General features: G+C 27.4%; 1 protein-coding gene across 1 annotated transcript; it reads left to right on the forward strand.

The window, feature by feature from the left end:
• Window positions 1-272: 272 nt before the first annotated feature.
• On the forward strand, window positions 273-863 carry LOC148563803 (uncharacterized). The gene has a single exon (XM_088486956.1). It carries the CDS (start codon window positions 273-275, stop codon window positions 861-863), a length of 591 nt encoding a protein of 196 aa, XP_088343082.1.
• Window positions 864-11,054: the final 10,191 nt, after the last annotated feature.

Below are 11,054 nucleotides of genomic sequence, written 5' to 3' on the forward strand. Positions count from 1 at the left end.
AGATGTTTACCGTGATGGAGTTTGGCATTTGGAGAGGATTTACTCTTTTATTCCTAGGGACTTAAGGGAAGACATTCTTAGTTTAGTACATATTTCGACTTCTGGTCGTGATTTAGGTTGTAGTTGGGAGCACACTCTTTACTCTGCTAAACAAGGATATTTATGGTTAATTCAGAATAAGTTGAATTGGGATAGGAATATCAATTGGCTTTGGCTTTGGAAGGTGCGGGTTCCTAAAAAGTTGAGGCTCTTAGTGTGGCTTTGCCTTTATGATGCTATACCAACTCAATATCTACATTTTCGGCGACATCTCTCCTCCTCATCCTTATATATACGTTGCAATCAACTTCCGGAGACAATTCTTCATTGTATGTTTTCGGGATTGTGAAGTGGTTCGATCAGTTTGGGTTTCTCTAGGTTTTTCTGATGTGTGTTTCTTTGGCTCTCACGAGGTGCATGATTGGTTCAAGCATAGCCTCCTCAATGAAGGTTGTTCCAAATTTGCAGCTGCTATAATATGGTCAATTTGGCAACACAGAAATATGGGTAATTTTCAGGGAGTTTTTGGATCTCCTGGGTCAATTGCATACAAGGCTCGCAGGTGCATGGTGAATTTTGAATATACAACTCAGAATCGAGTGTGTTGCGTCCAAGGATTAAAACTTCTGTCTTGGTCTCCGCCAGAATTTGGTGCTTGGAAGTTAAATTGTGATGGGAGTGTGAACTTGGGGGATGATTGTGCTGGTTTTGGGTGGGTAATTCGCGATAGCTCCAGTCAATGGGTAATGGGATGCTCAGGAAATTCCTTTGGATCTAGTGTCATCAAGATGGAGTTGTGGAGTATATGGAAAGGTTTGGCTTGAGTTTAGGAGGCGGGTCTTAAGCTTGTTGTCTGTGAGACAGATTGCACAGCAGCTTTTGAGCTAGTGACTGGTTGACAAGTTTCACTCTGACATCTTGAAAAAGAAGTGATACAACTGATCTTTGAGTTGAAGTTAAAAAAGAGATTGGGATATTCATTTTGAGCTTATCCCTAGAGAAGCTAATATTGTGGCAGATCGGTTGACAAAGATAGAATCTGGAGCAGGGGCGGAGGTACACATATGGAAAGGGGGCAATCCCCCCCCCCCAAATTTTTAATTTTTGTTAAAAGAAAAAGAATAATAGACATAGCCCCTCTTTTTTTTTTTTTTCAGCCTCCTCTTTTTTTTTTTGGTACACTTTTTCAGTTCTCCTTTCATTCATAAAAAAAATCAGTCCATTTTTATATAACATTAACAAAGTATAATAGTTTTAGGCTTAGTCTAATAATTTACTTTATTTGAAAAATAAAATATAATTTTTTTCTTCTCAATATTTTCATTCACTCAAATTTTCCACTTTTATTTTATAGCAGATAATAATTTTAGTAAATTATTAAACATCGTCCCCTCCCTAAATAGTTAGTATAGCTCCGTCCCTGATCTAGAGGTAGCGAAGCTGATGAGGTTCACCTTTAACACCAGCCGTCGAAGGTGGTTTATCCTTTCTTTCTGTTAAGAACCTGATTTTTTTTTTTTTCTGCTCTTTTATTTTTTCTCTTGGTTGTTCACAAAAAAAAAAATAACGAGAAGCATTGTTATAAATTTTTTAATTCATCTTCCAGTTTTTTAATTCATCTCCGTGAGCGATTTTTTTTTCCTAATAAAAAACCTATACTCATAACATAACATATATAGTATATATATTAATATATATTTTAATATTAATGATATGAACAAATGACCATTTGTACCTATAAAAGATGAAAACGCTGACATATGTACCCATATTAAATTGAAACTAAACTTGTATCCACACAAAATATCTTCCGTGTGACAAAAGTACCCTGTCTTTAGAGGGTTGGAGTGCCACGTAGGGTACTTTTGTCACACGAAGGGCATCTTACGTGAATACAAGTTTAGTTTCGATTTAGTGTAGGTACATATGTTAGCGTTTTCATCTTTTATGGGTACAAATGGTCATTTATTCTAATGATATATATTAATAATATGTTTATGTATGTTGCATATAGCGAATAAATATATTGATATAAGTATATTTTAGTAACATAAATATATAAAATAGTTTAACGTTAATACATATTCATAATTAAAATTAGTATAAAAATTAATAAATAAAAAAGTAAAGTATCGTTTTTGTCCCCAACGTTTAGGGTATGTTTTAAAATTGTTTCTAACATTTCAATCGTCCTATTTAAATTCATAACGTTTTAAAATTGGCTCAATGTTGTCCTGCCGTTAGGGATCCATTAACAGAATTGACGACGGGACAAAATTGAGACGATTTTGAAACGTTAGAGACTTAAATAGGACGAAAACGTTGGAGGCAAAAACGATACATAAAAATAAATTTTAATTTTATCCTTCAATAATATCAATTTTTTACTGTACATAGTATTCAATTATTTTTTAATCACATCTAAGTAAATTACACTTAATCACATTACTTTCATTCTAAATAAATTTATTTTTTTTATAATTTTACACTTAAAGTAATATAATTTTTTTATAAATAAATAAATTTTACACTTTCATTCTAAATAAATAATGTAATGTGATTAGAATGAAAGTGTAAAATTATAAAAAATATATATATATAAGTAATGTAATTAAATAATGAAAGTAAAATTACATTATTTAGAATGAAAGCATAAAAGTTATTTATTCATAAAAAATTACTTTACTTTAAGTGTAAAATTATAAAAAAATTAATTTATTTTTTAGAATAAAAGTGTAAAATTATAAAAAAAATATAAGTAATGTGATTAAATAATGAAAGTAAAATTATATTATTTAGAATGAAAGTATAAAATTTATTTATTTATAAAAAAATTACATTATTTTAAGCGTAAAATTATAAAAAAATTAATTTATTTAAAATGAAAGTATAAAATTATAAAAAAAAATATAAATAATGTGATTAAATAATAAAAGTGTAAAATTTATTTATTTATAAAAAAAATTATATTACTTTAAGAGTAAAATTATAAAAAAATTAATTTATTTAGAATGAAAGTAATGTGAACGGTAATTTATTTAGATGTGATTAAAAAATAATTGAATACTATGTACAGTAAAAATTGATATTATTGAAGGATAAAATTAAAATTTATTTCTATGTATCGTTTTTGTCCTTAACGTTTTCGTCCTTAACGTTTTCGTCCTATTTAAGTCTCTAACGTTTTTAAATCGTTTCAATTTTTTCCGCCGTCAATTCTATTAACGGATCCCTAACGGCAAGACAACATTGAGTTAATTTTGAAACGTTAAGAATTTAAATAAGACGATCGAAACGTTAGGGACAACTTTAAAACTTACCTTAAACGTTAAGGACAAAAACGATACTTTACTCTTCTATTTATTAATTTTTATACTGATTTTAATTATGAATATATGTATTAACATTAAAGTATTTTATATATTTATGATACTAAAATATACTTATATCAATATATTTATTCTAAATATATTGCTATATGCAACATACATAAATATATTATTAATAAATATAGTATTATAATAATATATATCATTAATATTAAAATATATATTAATATATATACTATATATGTTATGTTATGAGTATAGGTTTTTTTTTACGAGTTCCTATGAAACGAATACCTCAATCTCTTTTTTTGGATTCCTGATCTACATTTAATCGTGGGAGCGGATTTTATGTCTGTGAGAATTTTGTAGGTTTTCGTTAATTTTTTTGCTGCGAATAATCTCCGTGGGTATCTTCCTATTTGAGTATGATATTTGACTTTTTGAAAAAGAAAAAAAAAATATAATTTTATAGTTTTTACTATTTATTATTCAGTGAGATTAGTTAGATCATAGATGAATTGTTTAGATACGAGAATAAAGCAGTTATTGGGATAGGCCGGATAGCCTATTTGAGGGAGGCCAAACAAGTAAGAAACTATATGTGTAAGAGACCAAATAGCTCACCTAAATCTATCTATAATAAGTATAAGTATGATACAGTAGGTACTTCTCATATTCATATGAGTCTTAGATTTTAGATTTTAAATCATAAATTTTTAATTTTACATTTTAAATTATAAAAGTTGATTTTTTATAATTTTTTTATTTGATTATATTGTTTCTTAAAGTTGATTATAGAAGTAAATCTATTTGATTGTAAGTATAAATTTAGCTTGTAATTTTTATGGCATTATATATAAACCATTGTGTATTTATATGGAGTTACTGATAATATCTGATTTTGTGGGATTTATATAGAACAGTTCATAAATTTTAAATAAAGATGATTTGTAATCAGTGTTTATTAACTCATTGGTTAAATCAAGGGTGTGTTAGTATAATGTAAATAATTAAAGTAACTCGTGAAGTATTTGCGTCAAGTCGTTGGTCACTTGGTCCCTAGACTTGGTCAATGAGAATTAAAGTCTAATTAAAGAGGCATATTTGGGGTCTTTCCTTAGCGTATACGTACTCCCGAAACATTGAAATAAAACCATATATATAGTCAATGTAGTTAGAAGTCACCCTTAGAGTGGGAAATGAGTCGAAACTCGTTTGATGGTTCATCTGCATAATCTGTTAAAAAAAGAGATCAAACTGATGAAAATTTAAAACTGTCATAACAAAAAATTTCTCTAATTCATACTATCTAAATTGCGGGCTTTGACGGATAGGGTGGTTCTCCCGATCGGACGGTCATTTTTATTTTTGGGTCAAGGTCTTTTGTAAAAAAATTTATGCTTGTATTTGGATTATTTTTTCGTTTTTATTTAAGTTATAATTTAGATTATATTCTATAATTGATTTATTAGAGATTTAAAGATATTTAATTATATTTTTTGGATAATATTTATTTTATTTTGGATAATGTTAATTTTATTATTTTGTTTTAAAATATTTGGTTAATGATTATGTTTATTAGATATTTAAAATTATAAAGACTTTAATGTTTATGAATTTAAAAATTATAATTTTTTTATATCTTTAAAAAATATAAATTTATTGAAATAGTTGTGAAATTATATATTATTAATATTTAATGTTAAAAAAAAGAGTTCTAGCAGATTTGGCCTGCCTCACTAGACGGGGCGAGATGAACTAACCCGTTTACTACCTCTAGTCACAGTATATAAAAAGTGAATCTTCTCAATTTTTCTCTCAATTATTTGGTAAAATATAATTTTTAATCATTTAATATTTTTTTATATTTTTTTATTCTATTTAAAAAATATAGAATGAGAGATCACATTTTATTAAATAATTAAAAAATTAAAAAAGTTCATTCTTTAATATATATTACCATCTCATATATAAGTTATTTATCCTTTATTCGAATAGGTTTGTTGTATCATTATTGTGTCATTTCTTAAAGTTATTTATTTTCTGAAAATAATGTCATAATTTTTTTTCTTTTACTTTAAAAGAAAAGAAAAATGTATACCCTAGATATACATGGCTATCAAATTCTAGCTAGTATGCACATATAAAAGAGTTGACATATATACATTCAAAAATATCAGCATCCAATATATAGTAGCCTCTAGAAAAATATTAAGGCAGTTAGTTGAACCTTAAAAAATTCAAAGGATTTTGGGAGACCAGGGGACAAGAACGGTCAATATTCAACTAACCCGCATTTTCTTCTACGTTGCTAGAAATTAAAATTGAACAAAGTGCCAACAAGACAACGTACCATGATGAAAATGTCCAAGCATGTGAAAGAGAATTTAAATACAGAGGATTTTATTTTTTATTTTATTTTATTTTATTTTTATTTTTCTTTATCCTTTTCTTTTTTTTTTTTTTAACAAAATACAGATCGTATTTAGTGATTATATTATTTTATTTTTCAAAAAGTCACAAATCGCCTTGGTTGATTTATTTTTATTTTTTGAAAAACGCATGCTTTTCAAAAAAAAATTTCGAAGAAATACAGATTGTCTTCGATCATATTACTCTTTTTTATTTTTATTTTTGTAAAAACACAAATTATTCCAACTGATTTGACTTTTCAAAAATCGTCCTTTTATATTTTGAAAAAAAAAAAAACTCATATTTTGAAAATTCACGCATACGTCTCAATTATGAAATTTTTTTCCTTGAGATGCTAGTTTAAATCATAAGGAAATATTTGACATGTAATTTCTATGTGTATTTTTTTTTTTATCTTCGTTGTTTACGTATGTATTTGATCAGCATAATTTTATTGGTCGGAATTATTGTTCAAGCCAACTTTAGAGATGTTTATGTTTCTCAAAATCACAAAAAAGGTATTTGTTAAATAAAAAAAAAAGTGTATTTGTATTGGTTTGGAAAAGCATAGGTAAACAATAAAAATATTAAATAATGTGAACAATGGATATATTGGATGTTCAATTCATTAGGTGTGTAAATGATTATCCGAGTTAAGACTCAAAGTAGTCCCTCAAGTTACACTCGAGCTTTATAGTAGTCCCTAAAATTAATAGTTACTTATATGCATCACTGAAGTTGCACTCCGGGACTCAGAGTCATCTTTCAAGCATTTTTTGTCAACTAGGCTCCACCGAAAAGTTGAGATGGACTCCCTTTTAACACGTTGGCAAAGTAAGGGATAGATGACGTGGACGAGAAAACATTTTGTGAGCAATTTGGTCCCTGAATCAATTTTAAAAAATCCTAATCCCCAAAATTAAAGACCCTATCTACATCCCTTTTGCTTCTCTTCTCTAACCTCACATACGTTCTCCTCTTCATCTTCAAAGTTATATGGTTATGGTCGGCGCGAGCTCAAAGCCTCAACCTTCTCTGTTGTTGCCTCTCGCTGGCCTCAACCATTCTGAATGCAACAACTTCAACCAGTTGACCCAAAAACTTCTAAAAGATATATTAATAACTGTGTCCCTTTGTTAGATAAAACTGAAACAATCAATAAAACAAGTCTAGTTATACATATGTTATTAACCTAGAAAAGGACTTCCATCTTATGTGAAAGAGAAGTTTTTTCCAACAATTCAGAAGATGTGTAATAAATTACTACTCAACGTTCAAACTTATCTTTTTAATAAGTCGACTTCAAATACAAAATAAGACTATTAACTGACATCTCCTCCAATAATTAGAAGATACATAATTTAGAATCCGAACTAGCAAGAATAAATTTAACTGCATCAGTTTCAGACAGTGATTTTTTTAGTATATAATAGCAACATCAACCCTGGACAAACTACATTACCAACTAAGAAGGTCAAAATTTTACTTTAGCAGAGAAAATTACAATTTAAAATTGAATACACCCATACTATAAGGATTGCATGGAGCTTCTCTCTCAACCCCTCTATTCTAAACTTAAAAATCAAGAATAATCATGTCATGTTAGGATAATGAATAAATAAACAAATTGCTAATCTAACACAAGGTTTCTGATACACTTAAGATGAAATTAAAACCTCAACCTACTACAAATATAAGTAACTTTTTTGTACCAATAAACTTTAGTTATTTGTGATTGAAGGATAAGAATCAATCATGTGTTAACTCAAATCACTATATTTTTATATCTATAAAACTTATAATCAAATAAAAAAGTTCACGTCACTATTAATTTACAAGTAAATTAAAAAAATCCAAAAAATTCACCAAAAAACATTCACAACTCTTAAATATTGATTGTTGAAAAGTTAACAATACCCTGTATAAACAAGGGTACCAAAGAAAACCTTAAAAATAAATATGTCATATATAACAATTATTATCATATCCATAGCAATCAAATACGGGTAAACAATTAAAATTAAAGAAAATATTATTAACAGGTACCTGTGGTCTAAATAATGTACATGAATTCAATAAACAGTAAAGGATCTCAAGAAACTGGCAATGCATATTGTCCCTAAAATTTGTTATCATTCCTTTAACCGGTACAGAATAATATGTTTAATAAATGTCTTATGAGTAATTTTATACATTCATGTCATAAGAAAAATCTTATTCACATAAAAAGCATACTAGAAGTCCAAGAAGTATTATTCCTTCCTATCGAATAACATAGGATCGCAAAAGATTAAGAACTTGATTCAAAAAGAGAATCAGGATATCTGTTATGCAATCACCATAATAAGTTTACATTAGAAATTAAACATAGAAAATGCATGAACACCTAAAACTAAATCATAAATAGGTCAAGGTGACAAAAAGGAATCAATACCCAATTAGCACCAACTTCTTATCTTGATTTTGTAAAATTTGGGTGATGACATCAAAGACGCCTTCATGCATTAAAACCCTAAAAACATGCATAAAAATTAAAAGCTGGGAATCAACAGGGTTCATAAAACTTACAAACCTAGCTAGAATAAATCAAATAAAAAATAATTAAGAGTTAAACATCAGTGCTACAAGTTAGAAAAGTATTATAAACGAGTATAATACCATACTATAATTGTACATTATTACAATGTGAAAGATTACATAATATCAGTGCTATAATCTTGGTCGAAAAGCTCTAACTAGTTTTATAATCACAATATCACATGTAATTACCTAAAGAGCCGAAGCTGCTGGACCATCTGTAAGCTCTTGCTTAAGGGACAAAACTCGTGCAGGAAATATACCTATTCATCCCATAAATGATGCATATCAAGTTTAAAATAAGAATCAGCACTAACAAAGACAACAATTATTAAATAATACAGCTTTAAAATTTAGGAGCTATAATGATACAAGTTAGGATAATATTCTCACTAATATAGCATATTAATATATGATAAAATTCAAATATTCATTTAGAAAGAGAAACATCACTCTGATGCTAATATCAATATATTACAAGAAGTAAAATATAAACTCTATAGTCAACAGTAAATGCATTTCAACCCTAAACTACATTATCACTAACACAAAATAAAAAAATTGAAACAAAAATCAATAAAATCATCTTATGTAACTACAAAAAAAAAATAAAATAACAAGATTTACCACAAACAGAGCATCTTTTATGGCTAGAGAGATCCCTTTTGCTTATCTCTGTTGGAGAAATCATTTTTTGAAAATACTCTCACAAACGACGACAAAAAAGCCAACTGTGGAGACCAGTCGAGTTTTGAAGGAAGACATTGTAGCAACCTCACTCAGAGTAGCACCATTGAAGATAGGTTTTGAAGGAAGACGTTTGTGTTTTTGTTTTGTAACAAAGAGAAAACGTTGAGTTATGCTTCTGCCCATGAAAACGACGTCGTTTGGCCCAAATTAGGCGTCAAACCAACAGTGTGTCGTTTTGGGTTTACCAATATGTCAAAAGAGAGTCCACCTCAGCTTTCCGGTGAAGCCTAGTTGACGGAAAATGCTTGAAGGATGACTCTGAGTCCCGGAGTACAACTTCAGGGATGTATATAAGTAATTATTAATTTCATGGACTATTATGATACTCGAGTGTAACTTGAGGGACCACTTTGAGTCTTAACTAATGGTTATCCTAATATTAAAATTTAGGTGAATAATTTGGGAGTGTAGTGTGTTTTTACTTTGTTGGGCCAATTTTAAAACCTATTGTTCACAAAAATCTATAAATCGTTGTTTACCTAGCAAAGTCTTTATAATTTTACAAAGTTAGAGAAATTTTTTAAAGCATTTAAAAAAGTATTTTACAAAATTAGTTTGCATGTTTGAAAATTAAAAATCTAATATAATTTCATAAATTAATAAATATTTAGATTTACCTTTAACTAATTGTTGATGCCATATTCCATTCACAATCAAATTTCTTCCTCCATTTATGTTTATTATTATTATTTTAAATTTTAAAACTATTTTGTTACATATAATAATTATTATTTGTACTTAATCAAAATTATTTTAAAAAGTTATTTTCTAAAAGCAAGCTTTATTAAGCCACCTATGGAAAATAGAAATTTTATCAAATTAACCTGATACATGTTACATAAAATGTGAAATTAAACCAACTAAACTAAATCTATAATCCTAATTAATGAAAGAATATTAAGTAACTAACTTTTATCGGTTAACATCAGTTATTTTTTTTTTGAAATTATTTTGTCTATTTTAAATCTAGACCTTAAACACAAAAATTTTTAATTTTAAATTATAAACTATAAACCTAAATCTTAAAATTGATTAATGTTAACTAATTAAAAGTGAATCCAATAAAAATTGTATTATACAAAAACCTGAGAGAAGAGATAATTTTTGTAGTTTATTTTTAAACACATAATTGGGGTATCATATATCGGAATCTAGCCCAAGAATATATGATTATGGACGGGGTCCTCCAAAACCGAATTAATAAAAACACGATAGAATGGGCCAAAAATATTGTGTCAAACCCCTACCAAGTCTTGACCCTTAAAACAAAAATATTAAAAGACCACTACTGGGTAATTTTTCTAATTTTATAATCATGTTGCTGTTTATTCTTTTGAAAACCTTGGCTCTCTCATATCAATGGCTTCTGTTTGCATTATTATAATAAGATTGAAACTGCACAAAATTCTTCCAATTATGTATGCTATAATTCCACTATCTACCATCATTAAAGTGGACGGACCCAAATGTCATAGGTCGTCCACCAAAATGATTTCCCTCCGGAAAATCAGACCAAACCACAGAACACAAATCTTAAATTACTATAAATTTTTTTTCTTTTAAATTAACTTGGTTAATCAAATGGCTAAAACTAAATATTTTATTAATTTTAAAACATAAATATCAGTAAAAAACATTTTTTAAAATTTAAATAAAATTATCAAAACTAATAAAATAAAAATAAAAATTTTAATTTTATATTTTAATTCAAATTTTAAAAATTTACATTATATAAATTTATAAATTTAAAATAGAATGCTTAACGTTTTCTTAAAATTTTTTCAAATTGATCCTATAATTCATTAGTGTCCAATAAACAATTACCAAAACTATTGATGATGAGAAAATTAATTTAAAAATATAATTCTCTAACAGATGCTAAAATTTAGATTTTTGAAATTTAGATGTAATAGATAATCATAATAAAGAGACCGATCAAATTTATAT

Source organism: Arachis ipaensis, chromosome B5 (assembly GCF_059453495.1).
Source record: "Arachis ipaensis isolate K30076 ecotype BB chromosome B5, ASM5945349v1, whole genome shotgun sequence".
NCBI classification, from domain to species: Eukaryota; Viridiplantae; Streptophyta; class Magnoliopsida; order Fabales; family Fabaceae; genus Arachis; species Arachis ipaensis.

Excerpts from the sequence above, each read along its gene's own strand:
- LOC148563803 (XM_088486956.1), top strand. The coding sequence starts at position 273 with ATGCTATACCAACTCAATATCTACATTTTCGGCGACATCTCTCCTCCT.